The following is an 18,413-nucleotide window of genomic DNA, read 5'->3' as shown; positions in this document are numbered from 1 at the left end:
CTGCACTGCCTTCAAAAGCTCTTGCCCACTGATTGTTGGACATAAGTTCATCTTTGGACGTGAATTCGCCTTTGGACATGAGCTCGCCCTTCCCCCAGCTACTGGCGTCCAAAATAAAACAAACTTCTTTTCCACCTATCTTGCTTCTTGATTGGCTTTCAAGCGGCAAGCAGCCAGACCTTACTTCCCACAACAATTCTAGAATCTGGGGGTGGAGAAATCATCTTGGTTCAACTCGCAGCTCTGCCGTTTCCTGGCTGGGTCAGTTGGAAAATAGTCCTTCATCTTTCTGAGTCTCAATGTGTCCACATCTGCCAAAGGCAGCTCATGGTAACACTTACCTCCAAGGGCTGTTGAGAGGATGCGATGAGTTAATAGACACAGGGTACATGGAGCAGTGCCTGGCACACAGTGGGCAGCACAGGGTACACAGGGACATAAAAAGGGTCGCCCAACTCAGTCTTCCAGGTTAAGAGTCATGTCCGACTCTTTGCAACCCCACAGACTGTATAGTCCTTGGAATTCTTCAGGCCAGAATACTGGAATGGGTAGCCTTTCCCTTCTCCAGGGAATCTTCCCAACTCAGGGATCAAACCCAGGTGTCCTGCATTGCAGGTGGGTTCTTTACCAGCTGAGCCACAAGGGAAGCCCCCTAAAAGGGGTGCATCTATCTAAACCAGGGTTTCTTTGCCTTGGTGCTGTGGACATTTGGGGCCAGGTCACACTTTGTGATGGGGCCGTCCAGTTCATTGCAGGATGTTTAACGGCAACCTTGGCCTCTACTTAGTAGAGGCCAGTAGCACCCATTCCCCCAGTTGTAACTACCAAAAATGTCTCTAGATGTTGTCAAATGTCCCCATGAGAGCAAAGGTGCCCCTGGTTGGAAGCTACTGCTCTAAACTGGAAGGAGGATGATGGATGAAAAAGAGTAGAAAGGCAGGATTGGAAAACATTGTGAGTGATCAGGTAGGGATGACAGTGACAACAAAGAGTCCCCTTGGGACTGTAGGTTCATGGCCAAGGGCAAGAAATGGAAATGCAGCAATGGATCACCTGGGGCACTTTTCCTGGCGTGGAACATCGAACTCCAGACCCCTTATGGCTATCCCAAACTCAGGGGAGACATCTGGGGCAACTTCTCCCGCTAAACCCCAGCTTCTGGCACAGGGCTGGCTGTATGGTAGAAGCCTGCAGAGTCTTTGTTGGTGTGTGCATGAGCTCACATTTGTAAAGTAGTCCCTGAGGCCACCTGCCATCATTTCTTTTATTAAGAAAGTTCATCCATGATCATGCTGCCCAGACCACCTTGCTATTGCCCCACGAAGCACTGTTTTCATGGACATGGGCTTTGACACATTCAGCCTACGCTGAGGAACATCATACAAAAAAATCTCCCGTTAAACTTGTGACTCTGTTCAGAGCTATTTTATTATTTTTTATTATTTACTTTTTATTTGGCTGCACCAGGTCGTAATTGTGACATGCAAGATCTTACAGTGGCAGCATGTAAGCTCTTAGTTGCGACATGTGGGATCTAGTTCCTTGCCCAGGGACTGAACCCAGACTTCTTGCTTTGGGACCACAGAGTCTTAGCCACTGAACAACCAAAGAAGTCCACAGAACAATTGCATGTAGCTTATTGATCACACATTACAGAATGCCACATTTGTAAGAAGCCAGTGGGAGAGATGTCCCTCTGGCTTCTGTACCAGTAATAAACATATGAATCATAAAAGTAAACAAGTGATTTGTTTTTTCACCTTGACCCTTGAATCATGGAGCTGGTCGTGTTCCTCACTTTGTTCTGATTGCTGGGGAAGGTTAGAGACCCATTGATGACCCACTTCTGGCAAGCAGGCAGGTTCTTTGAGCATGAATTGGGGTATTTTTGCTGGCATCCATTTTCTTGGCTTTCTTTTTTACTCTTTGACTTGACCGATAGTTTACTTATTTTCAATTGCGTTATGTTACATGTATTTAGCGAGTCACTTTTAATCTATTTTGGAATAAGGTAGCAAATGCTTTGAAAAAAAAAAAACCAGAATGGGGTTCTTCATGCCATGTGTTCACGCTCAGTCACGCCTGACTCTTTGTGATCCCATGGACTGTAGCCTGCCAGGCTCCTCTGTCTGTGGGATTAACCCGGCAGGAATACTAGAGCAGGTTACTATTTCCTTCTCCAGGGGATCTCCCCACCAAGGGCTCAAAATTGCGTGTCCCGCCACTCCTGCGCAGACAAGCGGATTCTTTACCACTGAGCCACCATGGTGGCCTGGGTCAATGTCTGAATCATCCCAGACTGATGCCTTTCTAGCTCCTGACCTTCTTTGATCTTGAATGTTGATTTCTTCATGGTCACTGTTACTGTAATCCAGTGTTGATTTCTCATTCCTGATCTCCATCATTTCCATGACAATATGCAACAGTATCATGAGAACGTAATTGTAATTCCAATCCAAGAAGAAGCAAAAGAGACAACAGCACAGAGCTGTAGAACAGCACGAAACCACAGGGAGATCAATGCGAGGTCATTCTCTGTTCTCAGATAATGGCATTGAGACTCCTGGGGAATGCAGAGTCCTTGGCCCAGGTGACAAAGGATCCGCAGTGAGAAAAAGCTGTAACCAGAGTTATTGCCTAAATTATCGTTCTCTTTGCATTTTGAATTTCCTCTTTAGAATTCATTCCACTCTGCGTATTTCTCTCCTGAAAATTCATGTCGCTCTTCCAAACAGTTCTGATGGAATATTGAATGAGATGCCCTTTGACTGTTTAGCTGTGAATTGAGAGTGCAGAACTCACTGTTATTAACATAGCGTTTCAATAGTCCATCAACTATTGGAATATAAATTGAGGATCTGTAGGAGGCATATTATAGCTGATTCCTATCATTGCTTTTTGAGCATCTAAACCTTTCTCTCCAGTAGCAAATAAGTAGAAGGATTCATCAAATGACTCTTTCAGTTCCAAGTGAATGAAGCACAATGTTAAGCAGCTTTAATCAAAAAGTACAGCCATTGTCCATGTCAACATGAAATTCAGGGACAGACCACTCTTCTGCCTGGGCTGGAGCCCACACCTCCAGCAGGGTCTCTCCCTGTACTTAGATCTCAGCCTGGCTCAACTCCCTGCAGCTTCAGGTGGGTCTTATCTTCGTTTGGGCAACAGGGTCTAGACAGTCTCACAGTTACAGCTTCTGGCCAAGCACACCTAGAGGAAGAGATTTTTCTTTCAGTGTCCACACGCTGATTACAAGAGCATCCACAAGGGGGCCTGATGAACCAACACCAGTGGCCAGTTGTTGTTCAGTCCCTCAGTCATGTCTGACTCTGTGCAACCCCATGAGCTGCAGCAGTCCAGGCATCCCTGTCCTTCACAGTCTCCTGGAGCTTGCTCAAACTCATGTCCATTGACTCGGTGATGCCATCCAACCGTCTCATCCACTGTAGTCCCCTTCTCCTCCTGCCCTCAATCTTTCCCAGCATCAGGGTCTTTTCTAATGAATTGGTTTTACACATCAGGTGGCCAAAGCATTGGAGTTTCAGCTTCAGGATCAGTCCTTCCAATGAATATTCAGAGTCAATTTCCTTTAGGACTGGCTGGTTTGATCTCCTTGCAGTCCAAGGAACTCTTGAAAGTCTTCTCCAACACCGCAGTTCAAAAGCATCAATTCTTCAGCACTCAGCCTTCTTTATGGTCCAGCTCTCACATCCATACACAACTACTGAAAAAACCATAGCTTTGACTAGAGAGACCTTTGTTGGCGAAGTAATGTCTCTTCTTTTTAATATGCTGTCTAGGGTTTGTCATAGTTTTTCTTCCCAGGAGTAAGCATCTTCTAATTTCATGGCTGCAGTCACCATCTGAAGAGATTTTGGAGCCCAAAAAACATAAAGTCTGACACTGTTTCCACTGTTTCCCCATCTATTTGCCATGAAGTGATGGGACTGGATGCCATGGTCTTAGTTTTCTGAATGTTGAGTTTTAAACCAACTTTTGCACTCTTGTCTTTCATTTTCTTCAAGAGACTCTTTAGTTCTTCTTCCCTTTCTGCATAAGGGTGGTGTTATCTGCATATCGGAGGTTATTGATATTTCTCCCGGCAACATTGATTCCTGCTTGTGCTTCATCCAGCCCAGCATTTCTCATGATGCACTCTGCATACAAATTTAAAAAAATAGGGTGACAATATACAGCCTTGACATACTCATTTCCCAGTTTGGAACCAGTCTGTTGTTCCATGTCTAGTTCTAACTGTTGCTTCTTGACCTGCATACAGATTTCTCAGGAGGCAGGTCAGGTGGTCTGGTATTCCCATCTCTTAAAGAATTTTCCATAGTTTGTTGTGATCCACACAGTCAAAGGCTTCAGTGTAGTCAATGAAGTAGATCTTTTTTGGAATTCTTTTGCTTTTTCTATGATCCAGTGGATGTTGGCAATTTGATCTCTGGTTCCTCTGCCTTTTCTAAACCCAGCTTGAACATCTGGAAGTTCTTGGTTCATATACTCTTGAAGCTTAGCTTGGAGAATTTTGAGCATTACCTTACTGTCATATGAAATGAGTGCAATAGAGGTGTGTAAATTTCCTAGTCATTTTTCCTCTCTTTGTTGAGAAGAAGAAGCAGGAATCATTAGACATCCAACAGGTACACCTTAAGTGAGGAGGGAAAATCCCACATGAACTAGAAATAGGGGAATGCAGGGTGTTTTGAGACCATACATTCTGCAACCGAATGGTGTCTCTTACGCACTTTTCTTGAACATAGACACACACAAAAAAATCACTTCATCATACAAAGTCAGTATTACCATGATACCAAAATGGGTCAGGACAAAGGTAGGAAAATTTGAGCTAGTGTCAATTGTAACACTTGATGCAAAAATCCTAAATGAAAAACATGAATCCAGTTTTAAAAAGTATATATAGTATATGTTATATATAGTATACTTCTATATGATGTGTATATTTATTATATACACGTTATATATAATAGAGACATATATGTGTGTCTTATTTACTTAGATATACATATATGAGTGTGTTTATCAAGTAAGGTTTAGTTTAGAAATGCAAAGACATTTTAATGCTAAAAAAAAGCCTCTGAACCCATTCAATAAAATTTCTTAGCAGTCTAGACAGCAACTTTCTTAACTGGATAAATGTTATCCAGTGGCAGTCGTCCAGTGGTTAAGACTCCACACTCCCAATGCAGGAGGCGCGGGTTCAGTCCCTAGTCAGGGAACTAAGAGCCACATGTGTGGCCAAAAAAAAAAAAAAATGTTATTCACCAAATATCTACAGCAAACAATTTATTTAATAGAGTTTACTAAATTCCAGAACAAAATGAAAATGCACGATCTCACCTCTTATAATCAGTGTTTTACTGGAGGCCCTGGATAGTAAAATAAAATAAGGAAAAAGAAGCAGGGGGCATAAGGATTGCAAGGATATATGAACATGGCAGTTGTTGTGGAAGAATCATCATCTTCATGTAGTAAGTGGAAAAAGTGGGGCTTCCCTGGTGGCTCAAGAAGTAAAGAATCTGCCTGCAATGCGGGAGACCTGAGTTCGATCCCTGGGTCAGTAAGATCCCCTGGAGAAGGAATGGCAACCTATTCCAGTTCCTATTCTTGCCTGGAGAATCCCCAGGGACAGAGGAGCCTGGTGGGTTCCCATCCATGGGGTTACAAAGAATTGGACATGACTGAGCAACTAACACTTTCACAAGTGGAAAAAATGTTAGAAAAGTATTATAACTAAGAGGTCAGCCAAGCTGCTGGATTCAAGATAAACAAAAGCAATTCCAGAGTACATCTTCCCCTAGCAGTGACCTGTGAGTACATCTTACTTTAAAAGACTATCTTTGCAAATAAAATCTATTTTAAAACATCATAACAATAGGGAGGTTTCATATGTATACCTATGGCTGATTCATGCTGATGTATGGCAGAAACCAACACAATATTGTAAAACAATTATCCTCCAATTAAGAATAAATTTAAAAAACAATAATGAAGTGTGATAATAACAATGATGATAATAAAAATATCATAATAAAAATGCATACATGCCAGGCTTTTAAGTAGAAAATTATAAAGCTTTATTGACAAGCATAGAAAGAAGACCAGGTATTTAGATCATAAACCAGCCACTTCTTCGCTCTCTCTGGCTCCCAATCTCTGTCATATGGGACTAGATGGCATTTAAGGTTCCTCCCAGTTCTGGAGCTCTCCATCCCATAAGCACAGGATCCGTCACCTCTTCTATGACTGAATCAGGTTCCCTCCCCTGGTCTGCACACCCAGGTCAGGGAAACACAGCAGTGTGCAACTGCAGCAGCATCCCAACAGTGGGTAATTGTAATTGAGGCAAGACTGAGGGGTCTGGGTCCTTGTTTTCACCCTAACACTGGCTCACTGAGGCCCTACTTCCCTCTTCTGTGCAACAAGAGGGATAGCCCGACTGGCCCAGTATATAATAGTCAAGGATCTGAGACACAGATCTAAGCATCCAGAACAACATCCTGTCATTCTGCAATGCCCTTATTACAGTCCATGGTTCCATGTGGATTGTGACAACATTTTATGATGTGATTCTAGTTTACAATTGTTTGACCCCATTCTTAGAGTTTATCTGTGGTCTCTTTGATCCATGGAAGGCCTAAGTGCATTTCTTACTGCTTTGGGGAAAAAATACACCCCAAAACATAGTGCTCAAAATACAATCACTTAATTATCTCATGTTCTGTGAGTTGACTGGGCTCATCAGGGTGGTTCTTCTGCCCCACGTGATGTCAGCTGGGGCTATAGCAAAATATCCAAATTCCCAAAGGGTCACTCCCAAGGCTGCTGATTGGCAATGGCTGGCACTGGGTGCTCAGCTGAGGCTGTCAAGTAGAGCACCTTGGTTTTCCTTCTTGTGGTCTCCCCATAGAGCTTGAGCACCAGCTGGGTTCCAAGCAGCCATCCATGTAGAAATTGCCAGTTCCCTTAAAGCTTGGGTGTTTCTTGCTAGAGCATCACTGCCTTCTAGGGCTGCAGAAACAAGCTCCTCGTGGGGAGTGGCACATGTCGGGAGGACAGGGGAATGGAGTGGAGAGGAGACTGCAGCTTTGGAGACCTTACTGAAGTCCATTGTTGTTGTTCAGTCATGTCCGGCAGTTTGCAACCCATGGACGCAGCATGTCAGGCTTCCCTGTCCTTCACCATCTCCCAAAGTTTACCCAAACTCATGTCCATTGAGTCAGTGACGCCGTCCAACTATCTCATCCTCTGTCATCCGCTTCTCCTCAATCTTTCCCAGCATCAGGCTCTTTTCCAGTGAGCCAGCTCTTCGCATCAGGTGGGCAAAGTATTGGAGATTCAGCTTCAGCATCAGTCCTTCCAATGAATATTCAGGATTGATTTCCTTTACAATTGACTGGTTTGATCTCTTTGCAGTCCAAGAGACTCTCAAGAGTCTGCTTCAAAATCACAATTCGAAAGCATCAATTCTTTGGTGCTCAGCCAATGTCTACTTAAAGCACACACTAAAAGTGCAGTAATGTGTTGGAGACCAGGATTGGTTCAAGAGCTATTTGTCAGCTCAGAGCCAGAGGACTGGTGCTTCACCATAGGGCACTGTGACTTAGCATCAGTGCCTCTCTCTGAGCCTCAGCTTGCGCTTCTGGAAAATGGCACCATTGGTCTTGAGGGCATGGGAGACATCTCCATCCCTAACTTTCTCTGCTCCTCGGTGCTCCTAGGTACTCCTTCCAGGATGAGGAGGACATGTTCATGGTGGTGGACCTGCTGCTGGGAGGGGATCTGCGCTATCACCTGCAGCAGAATGTACATTTCACAGAAGGGGACGTGAAGCTCTACATCTGTGAGCTGGCCCTGGCCCTGGAGTATCTGCAGCGGTACCACATCATCCACAGGTAACATCATCCCCAGCAGGATGTCAGGGGGTGGGGTGTGATGGGAGCAGTCTGCAGCCATGGAGAGTATTTTCTCACTGACACTCTTTAGACGTGGCAGTACATGGAGATCATAAAAAGCAGAGCAACATCATTATTGCTCATACCTTCTCTGTGGATAGCCTACTCCATTGACACCTGCATTGAGGTGAAACACCGCCACTGCCCGTGTGCCCTCTTCTCTTGGTACCCACTGCTTAGAGATGTGGCTGCCCTTTGCTTTTCCATTCTGGTATGTCTTGGGGAGCCTGGAGTGTTCAGACTCGGGTTAGAAAGAATGGCATGAGTTGGGAACATGAGGGATTCTACTCTCTTACTTTCCATACCTTGGAATCAATGCTGTGCATCGTGGAGGATTTCTTCCTCTTGCAAAGCTTTGGTGCTGGCTTCGGGCTCTGGATATAAGCCCTGAGTTTCCGCTGCTTCCTCAGGACCTTGACTTTTCCCTGCCTGTGCACAGCACAGATGAGTAAGGTAAGTTTGACTGCAGAGGCAGGAGGCCAGCAAGAGGCTTCAGATAGCAATGGGATCCTTGTTGTTTAGTCGCTAAGTCATGTCTGAGTCTTTTGTGATCCTGTGGACTGTAGCCCACCAGGCTGTCCTGTCCATGGGATTTTCCAGGCGAGAACACAGGTCATGGTGGAAGATCTCCTTCTCCAGGGGATCTTCTCAATCCAGGGATCAAACCTGCCTCTCCTGCATCTCCTGTGCTGGCAGGTGGATTTTTACCATTGAGCCACCAGGGAAGTCCAGCAGTGGGATCCTTAATGAAGTCTTCTCTCTGACCGCAGAGGAGGGGGCGTGAGTGGCTGCAGATCTGTGCACCATGGTCTTGCATTGTGCCTGGAGGGTCTTCTTCTAACTTGTACAATTTGGGAAGATTTGAGAAAGACAAGGACTTGAATTTCAGGGTAAAAATGGAAGATTAAGCGCACACACGTGCGCACATGCACACACACACACACACACACACACACTTACATTTTCTCACTTCTAAAATCTCCATAAAATGGAAATGAAGTACGTTTGAAAAATGGTAAATTCACAAAGATGGAGAAAAGAGGAGACTATAGCAAAACACAGGGGAAATTGGAAAGAAGATGTTTCGTGGTAAGTGGCTTATGACACCAGAAGCTGAATTTTGAGTTGTGTCTGGAAATAACCATGGATTGATAGATGCTAAATAATCTCTTAAAAAGCTCAGGAATGAATAGTCATCAACAATGACAGAAGGAGGAAGAAAGGATAAAAGAGAGGCTAAAATGTGGTGCAGGGTTTGAAATCCTTTTAAGACATTTTAAAAAGCACCAATCTACTTGCCCATCCTGAATAACTGGATGTCTGTCCCTTCCTCTTCCAAGCAGAAGACTGAAGGCTTATTCGCTAAAGAGAGTGAAACAGAGTGTCTGAACTGAAGTACATTAAGCCTCTTGAGTTGGGATGCAGTACTGAAGATAGCACAACTAACTAGATGCATCCATACCAGATGCTGAAATACCACACCCACCCCACTTCCAGCTGGGCTCAAGACTTCAGCTTCCAGGCTGGACACTGGAATGATTTCAATGGGGATGTGGCTGAGCCAAGAGGAAAGAGATTATGACATCAGAAGTTCCCCAGTTCCCTTGGAGTATAGTTCATAGTCAGCAAGACCTGCTTCTTTGCTGTAAGCTCCCAACTAGGTTAGTGATGACTAAAGATTATCAGACATCCAGAGAAATCTTCTAACATGAGAGCCACGCAATCAAATTGGAAAAAGAGAAAAAGCTTGGAATAAACAGAGACTCTGCCAGGAGGAAGAAATATCAAAAGATTCATGCTCGGTATTTTCAGAGGAATGAACATATTTTTGCAACTGTAAAATAAACGCTATGTTTACGTAAAATTCAAAGAAAGAAACTTCAGATCAGAGTTCTCATAAATTAAAAACATGAAAGTAGAAATGAAATATTCAAAAGATGTGCTGGAAGACAAAGTTAAGGATATTCCTTATGCAGTAGAATAAGGGGAAAAAAATATGAGCATTAGAGGGCCAGAACAGGAAGTTCAATACCAGACAGAGAAAGAAGAAAAGGAGAAAGAGAGAGACAGAGAGAAAGAAAGAAAATAGGGAGGGATGGAGGGGGTGAAGAAAAAGTGGGAAAACATTCCCTGGTGGCTCAGCTGGTAAAGAATCCGCCTGCGATGCGGGAGACCTGGGTTCGATTCCTGGGTTGGGAAGATCTCCTGGAGAAGGGAATGGCTACCCACTCCAGTATTCTGGCCTGGAGAATTCCATGGGCTGTATAGTCCATGGAGTCGCAAAGAATCAGACACCACTGAGCAACTTTCACTTCACTTCATAGGGGGAAGAAATCAACAATGAAATAAAGAAAGTCTCTCAGACCTGAAATATATGCATTTCCAGACTGAAGGGTCCACCAAGGCTACAGGATAATGACTAGAAACAGACATAAATCAAAACAAAATTTCAAAGCCACTAAGTCTGCACAGAAGAACAGAGTATAAAGGCTGAGGAATCAGGATCCTTTGGGATTATCTATCACTAGAAGGTGGAGGAAACGTGCTAATCAATCAAATCTGAGATGTACGTTTTTACAAGTTCAAGGTCTCAAAAAGTATATCTCTCATATATCTTGTCTCAAGTAGTTAGAAAATGACATCAGTTCAGTTCAGTTCAGTCGCTCAGTCGTGTCCGACTCTTTGCAACCCCATGAATCGCAGCACGCCAGGCCTCCCTGTCCATCACCAACTCCCAGAGTTCACTCAAACTCACATCCATCGAGTCTACTAAAATGAAGGGCTAAATCAAGGAGGAAGAAATGGAATATGGAAAGCTGGAGCTCCAGCAAAGGAGAGAAAGAGGCATAAGATATCTTAAAAATGATGGGCGGGTCATCAATGTCAGCTGTGCCTAAGGTGTAGACCATGACTAGTTCTGATTGGAGTCAGATCAAAAGACCCTCAGAGAGTCTTCTTTAGGAAGAGTGAGCTGATAAAAATGGCTAAGATATCTGGCTGCCTTGAGAGATTTATTTACTTGGTTAAGAATCTGAAGTTGAATAAATGAGGTCAGGAGAAAAAACCTCAACAATAAAAAGAAGGTAATTTTTAACTCCAAGGAATCAAAGAGTTAGCTAGGACATTGGATATCATACAATTTACTACATGAAGCATCTCGTGTAGCAAGCTTAGTCATAATCCCCTAAACCCTGAAAGCTGACCTAACCAGAAAAATATATTAATACCCTACTGGGGAAGTGAGGGAGTGGGGAGATGAGTGTGTCTCTTGGGGACACACAAAGGAAAAAGACTGCTATACACTCTTTCTTTCATCCACAGTGGGAAGACAGTGGATAGAGCTGGAAACTGAAAAGTCAATGAGTCCTATACATTTCGAGATAAGGAGCTAAATACCAAAATTATAGCCTGAGACAGATGAATGGGATGGAGAGGGAGAAGTAGGAGAGAAAGTGATATGAATTGTTGCTAAAAATTGTAACAAAACTTTCAGTACAGTTTGATTCTTGGAATTGTTCAGATGTATAATTTTGACACAAATAGTAGCAAACATGACCAAATGCAAATGAAGAAGAAGGAGGAAGAGAAGAAGTATTTAGAAAGAGGAAGGGGGAAGAGGCGAGGCTGTAGTAGTCACCATGGTAACAGAAGTAGTAGTAATAGCCCCAGCAGCCTTAGCCATATGGGAGTAAAGGGCATGCTCAATGAAATGCGGCCTGTTTACTGAGGCGCATTGTTCATTCAAACAGTCGAAGACTCACTTTTGCCCCCAGGAATTCTGGCTCTAGAATCTCTGCTTGTAAGCCCTGTGCTATATTTGGTACAGAAGGTCATTCAGTAGCAGAGAAGAGTCTATGGGCTGGCTGGGCTGCTTTGAAGGCATTGAAAGGAGTGAGCTCTTTACCAATCTCTTGTACCAGTGTCATTCACCAATTTTCACAGCCATTGCTCTGCTAGTGTGCAGTAGATGTGCAATAGAATAGCAATGGAAGATCTGTTCGCCTACATCCCCCCAGACTGAGTCTTTGTGGCCCTGGGTGAGACAGAGGCCAGCATCCCAGGGCAGACAGACCAGGCGACAATGAAACTGTCAGTTAAGAGCATGGTGGTTAGGGGACTTCCATGGCACTCCGCTGGTTAAGACTTCCCCTTTCAACACAAGAGGTGCAGGTTCTGTCCCTGGTTAGAGAGCTAAGTGTCCACATGCCTCAAAGCCAAAAAACATAAAGCAGAAGCAATATTGTGACAAATTCAATAAAGACCTTAAAAATGGTCTGCATCACACACACACACACACACACACACACACACACACACAAACTAAAAAAAAAAGAGCATGGTTGTTGGAACCATTTCATTATATTTCAGTAAATATTTTAAAGTTGCTCTCTTCGGGGGTCATCTGTCCTCAGATTCTAAATCTACCTTGGAGAAAAGGAGCTGTCCAACAGTATAGGGAAATTGTTTTTCAAAAATCCTCTAAGTAAATGGAATTACCTTACCATTTGTAAACTTACAGACTTGGCAGAGATTTGAGTCTGGTTTTCTCCCTCTCCCATATGGTTCAACAAATCTCTTTTTCACTGTATGTGTGTGCACAGACCTGAAATGAAGTGCGTCTGTATTCACCGTGCATAGACAGTGTTGGGCAATGTTTTTCATTCATTCAGCAGCTGATCTTATAAGTCCCCCACTGTGTACGTACAAGACATTTTCAGTGCCATATTTTATACAGACTGATGAATGTTGCTTCTTCCTAAGTAGCCACACTTGCAAGTGGTAGAATCCTACAAATGCAAACCTGAGTTGAATTGCCAGCAATTTCTTATCTTCTGTCTTGGTGGACTCGGACATGTGACTTAACTTTTCGGACCTCCCTTTCCTAATCTGCAACATGGGCCTGATGGCATCTGCTTTGCTGGGCTCTGATGCGAATTCCATGAGAAAAAGTTCATAAAGGATTTAACTGTGCCTGAGAGGGGGTGCGGTGGGGCCTTACATGCCTCATTCCTCTTCCTTTCATCTGAGGAGTTGACTTTGAAGCCAGGTGTTTATTTATTCTCAGTGGTGATAAACCTCCATCCTTTGAGGCTGATGTTGAGGATTTGTAGAATATAAAAGGGATATATGTATGCCAATGGCTGATTCATGTTGAGGTTTGACAGAAAATAGCAAAATTCTATAAAGCTATTATCCGTCAATAAAATATAAATAAAAATTTTAAAAAAGGTATTTCAGAGTATAACCCAGTGAGTCTGAAAGCACTGAAGCAGGGAAATACCACTGTGGGTTCAAAATAAATCATTGTTTTAAAACAATTAGGAGATCTACTTTTTAAGCTGTGGTCCATATACACAATGGAGTATTACATAGTCACTAAAAAGAATACATTTGAATCAGTTCTAATGAGATGGATGAAACTGGAACCTATTATACAGAGTGAAGTAAGCCAGAAAGAAAAATACCAATACAGTATACTAACGCATATGTAAGGAATTTAGAAAGATGGTAACGATAACCCTTTATGCGAGATAGCAAAAGAGACACAGATGTATAGAACAGTCTTTTGGACTCTGTGGGAGAGGGAGAGGGTGGGATGATTTGGGAGAATGGCATTGAAACATGTATAATATCATATAAGAAATGAATTGCCAGTCCAGGTTCAACGCAGGATACAGGATGCTTGGGGCTGATGCACTGGGATGACCCAGAGGGATGGTACAGGGAGGGAAGAGGAAGGGGGGGGGGGGGTCAGGATGGGGAACACGTGTACACCCGTGGCAGATTCATGTTGCTGTATGGCAAAACCAATGCAATATTGTAAAGTAATTAGCCTCCAATTAAATAAATTTAAATTAAAAAAAGAAGAAGATCTACTTTTTAGAGCACTTGAGTTGGCTCTTCATTCTTCCAAAACACTCTGGGCTAAGAAGCGTGCCAGCCCTGGGAGGAAAATGACCAGTGGGACCATTTGCCTGCAGCAGGGGGCACACCCCTAGGGGCCAGATTACTGCAGTCCAGAGGGAGTCCCCAGGACAGGACATCGCGTGTCCGGGGGCAGAAGGGAGCTCTGAAGAGGGCACCCAGCCCAGACTGAGGTGGGGGGCAGGGCAGGGAGCACCGAGGAGGCTGGCAAGTCTTCCTCTGGGACGTGCATCTGTGATTTGTAGGACAAATAACCATTAACTCAGAGAAGAGGAATGCAGGAGACACTGGGCAGATGGGCTCCTAGAGAGAATCTGAGTGGGTAAAGCCTGCACTGGTCTGCTCAGTAGGGGGCACGTCCTGAGACCCCCACTGATGTTAATCATTGATGGGTTGAATTTTGGGAATGACCTAGCTCAACTGGTAATCAAGAATAACCTCCACTGAAGGCCCCTCCCCGGAGGGCTGTTCAGCCAGAGCTGGTCACTAGGTACCCAGAAGGGCCAGGTCGTAGAAAATCAGATGAGTAACAACAGCGCCAGTGAATCAAGCTTATTAAACTCTTATGTGTCAACACTACCTTAAACTAGACATATGAATATATGCTTACATACAAACATGTGTATATGTGTGTTCACATATGTGTGTGCATATATACGGGCTTCCCAGGTGGCATTAGTGGTAAAGAACCCTCCTGCCAATACAGGAGATGTAAGAGACGTAGGTTTGGTCTCTGGGTCAGGAAGATCCCCTGGAGGAGGGCATGGCAACCCACTCTAGTATTCTTACCTGGAGAATCCCATGGACAGGGGAGCCTTGCAGGCTATAGTCCATGGGGTCACAAAGAGTCACATACTATTGAAGCAACTTAGCATGTGCAGATATGTGCATGTGCGTATGTTAATATACATATAAATATCATCTCATTTAATTCTCATGTCAGTCCAAGGGCAAGATACTATGATTATCCTCATTTGTCATGGTGATTGGACAGTTTGCCCCCTGACACACAGCTGGAAGGTCATAAGCCAGGTTTCAAACCGAGACTCTCTGATCTCAGTTCTACCCTGGACCTCACACTGATGAGCATGCTCTTTCCTGACTTTCTTATCTTTCAAAATGCATTGAACTGTTGATAGAGCACTTATATGAGGGAGGGTGCTTCCACATCTGAAAATAACGATATGCACAGATGGATCTCATCAACCCCCCAAGGAAGGCTGTATTCTAGCAGTGGCCGTGAAGCAAAGAAGGCTTCTAGTAGTGATGCCCCCAGCCTGAAAGTCACACCTGACTTACTGTCTGGCACAGGATAAGTGCTCCATAACTATATATTGAATCAATGAAGAAATACTCAAGAGAGGAAAGACATGCCTTACTTGAAATTACTTGAAAACACAAGTTCAAATGCAGTGGGTCACTACCTATATCTTGCACAGCTTCCTATAATTTTTCTGCCCAAATATCCCTTGATATCTGAAGAGTCAGCCTCTCAAAAGTTTCCCAAAGTAGCTTGCCACAAACATGAGATTCCTTTGAAATCTCATGTTTGATGTTAAAAATTTCGCGGTTTCACTGCAAAATATAGTCATAATTCTTTTGATACATAACTACCTTTCATCACAGAAATAAAGGATATGAACAATAAAGGCTTCTCGGAGTCTCCTTGATGAATGGCAGGTGATGTTGTATTACATCTATCAATTTGGGGAAAATGAACTGATCTGAAGAGAGCTCATGGCTCAGCTGAGGTTCAGAGCACCAGTAATTCTTTCCTCTATCTTGTAATTTTAGATCCAATCCAATCCAAATATGACCTGGTAAACAGCAAGCTTGTTCACTGTTTAGAACAGAGCCAAGACCTAAATGCTAATTGAAGTGGCTTAAGGGAAATATTCTCGAGCTTCTTTTGGAGAAAAATTTTCACCAGTGAGGTTACTTCTATCAAATTGTTGTCTGAAAATGCCTGAAAGCCCTAGGGCCGTATCTTTCACTCCCTTGGGAAAAATCTCTCAATGAAGTCTGATTATTTATACAGTGCATTTTGTTTTGCTTCCAGCCCCGAATCTGCATCACATGCAAATGAACTCACAGTCTCAAAGGTTTGTAATCTCAGTGATCCTTCACGTCATCAGATTCACAGGCTTCCTTTCCAAGACAGGCATCTCGTAGATGTATGAAAAGTATCTACCTCTTTGCCTCGCAGTTGTTGATTGAAAGTATTCAGCTGTGAGAAAATATCTGCTTAATGCGTCAAATATTTGTGAAGCCCTTTCTATCATGAAAGCTAATTATAAAATTTATTTGAGTTTTTTTTTTTTTTAATGATCTTTGTCAGAAATCTTTTTTTTTTTCTCTGTTTTTACCTTTAGGAAGGATAGTAGTTTAATCCTGAAACATAGCAAGCAATTTTCTTTAAACTAGCATTATTTTTGAGAAGAGCAAATTTTCCAAAGTTATTTCTTATTTCTACAAATTGTCTAAAAGATAAGGATACAATGCTGTTTTATAGCTTATCATTTTGTTATCAAGTCCAAGCTCATACTGCTCACCACATGCGAGCATGCATGCTCAATCGCTCAGTCATGTCTGACTCTGTGATCCCATGGTCTGTAGCCTGCTAGGGCCCTCTGTCCATGAGATTTTCTAGCAAGAATACTGGAGTGAGTTCCCATGTCCTACTTCCAACTACTCACTGCATGACAGGTCTTTTAATCAAAAGACAAGTTGGGGCAAGAAATAGTGACTTTCTTTAGAAAGTGAGCAAATAAAGATGGAAGACACACACAAGAAGATGGAATACTCCTGTCCCAAAGGACTACCTTGTCTGAGTTAGAATTCAGGCTTCTTTTGTACTAAACAAGGAGGGAATAAAATTAAACATTTCTGATTCCGGTCAGCTTCCAGAGTTCAGTCCAGTTCAGCTGATCAGTTGACTCTTTGCAACCCCATGGACTGCAGCACACCAGGATTCCCTGTCCATCACCAACTCCCGGAGCTTACTCAAACTCATGTCCATCGAGTAGGTGATGCCATCCAACCGTCTCATCCTCTGTCGTCCCCTTCTCCTCCCACCTTCAATCCTTCCCAGCATCGTGAGGTCTTTCCCAAATGAGTCAGTTCTTCGCATCAGGTGGCTAAAGAAGTTGGAGTTTGGAGAAGATTGGAGTTTCAGCTTCAGCACCAGTCCTTCCAATGAGCACCCAGGACTGATCTCCTTTAGGATGGACTGGTTGGATCTCCTTGCACTCCAAGGGACTCTGAAGAGTCTTCTCCAACACCACAGTTCTAAAGCATCAGTTCTCCAGTGCTCAGCTTTCTTCACAGTCCAACTCTCACATCCATATATGACTACTGGAAAAACCATAGCTTTCACTAGATGGAAGTTTGTAGGCAAGTAATGTCTCTGCTTTTTAATATGTTATTTAGGTTGATCATAGCTTTTCTTCCAAGAAGCAAGCATTTTTTGATTTCATGGCTGCAGTCACCATCTGCAGTGATTTTGGAGCCCCCCAAAATAGTTTGTCACTGTTTCCATTGTTTCCCCATGTATTTGCCATGAAGTGATGGGACCAGATGCCATTAGTTTTCTGAATGTTGAGCTTTAAGCCAAGTTTTTCACTCTCCTCTTTCACTTTCATCAAAAGGCTCTTCAGTTCTTCGATTTCTGCCATTAGGGTGGTGTCATCTGCATAGCTGAGGTTATTGATATTTCTCCCGTCAATCTTGATTCCAGCTTGTGCTTCATCCAGCCCAGTGTTTCTCATGGTGTACTCTGTATATAAGTTAAATAAGCAGGGTGATAATATACAGCCTTGAGGTACTCCTTTCCCAATTTGGAACCAGTCTGTTGTTCCATGTCTGGTTCTAACTGTTGCTTCTTGACCTGCATACAAGATTTCTCAGGAGGCAGGTCAGGTGGTCTGGTATTTCCATCTCTTGAAGAATTCTCCAGTTTGTTGTGATCCACACAGTCAAAGGCTTTGGTGTAGTCTCTAAAGCCTCCAGAGAGAGTGAGTTAATTTCTTCCTGCAGTCATTCACAGGTGGCCCTGGTCAGGATATTTCCTCTGAGCTACAGAAAGATATTTTAACTTGATGCCCATTACCTGGGAGACAAGGTTCCCAGAGATGGGCCATTATTTATACTTTAAGTTTATAGGAACTATCCCTTTAGTGAATAACTTGTAATAGAATACAAAGGTTCTTCCTTATTACAACATTTTGTTACTTTATTGAATACACTGAGAAAAGAAAGGAGTAAATTTTGTTTTTTGCTATGGAGAATAGGGTTAAGTCAAGAGTTTATTTGTAACAGATAATATGTGTTCATGTTGCAAAGTTCAAATGATTCAAAAGTGTGTAATTGAAAAATAATTCTCTGATTATCTTGAAGATTTTCATTTATTTAAAGTATATGCTCTTCAGGCTTTCTTTTTGAAGTCATCATTCATGTTCTCTGTGGACAATTTAACTTTTAAATATTAACACATAAAAAGTAAATGAAGCA

The 18,413-nt window shown here is 43.0% G+C and overlaps 1 protein-coding gene across 2 annotated transcripts in view; it reads left to right on the top strand.

Moving 5' to 3' along the window:
* The window catches only part of STK32B (serine/threonine kinase 32B), a 383,574-nt gene that overhangs the window by 238,215 nt on the left and 126,946 nt on the right, over nucleotides 1-18,413 (top strand). For both annotated transcript variants that reach the window (XM_042251641.2, XM_004009989.6), the window contains exon 4: nucleotides 7,746-7,919. In XM_042251641.2, coding sequence (XP_042107575.1) covers nucleotides 7,746-7,919 — 174 coding nt within the window. The remainder of the gene's footprint in view (nucleotides 1-7,745; nucleotides 7,920-18,413) is intronic.

Source organism: Ovis aries, chromosome 6, assembly GCF_016772045.2.
Source record: "Ovis aries strain OAR_USU_Benz2616 breed Rambouillet chromosome 6, ARS-UI_Ramb_v3.0, whole genome shotgun sequence".
In the NCBI taxonomy this organism is placed as follows: Eukaryota; Metazoa; Chordata; class Mammalia; order Artiodactyla; family Bovidae; genus Ovis; species Ovis aries.
Note: the sequence above shows the minus strand (reverse complement) of the source record. Positions and strands in the feature narration are given on the sequence as shown.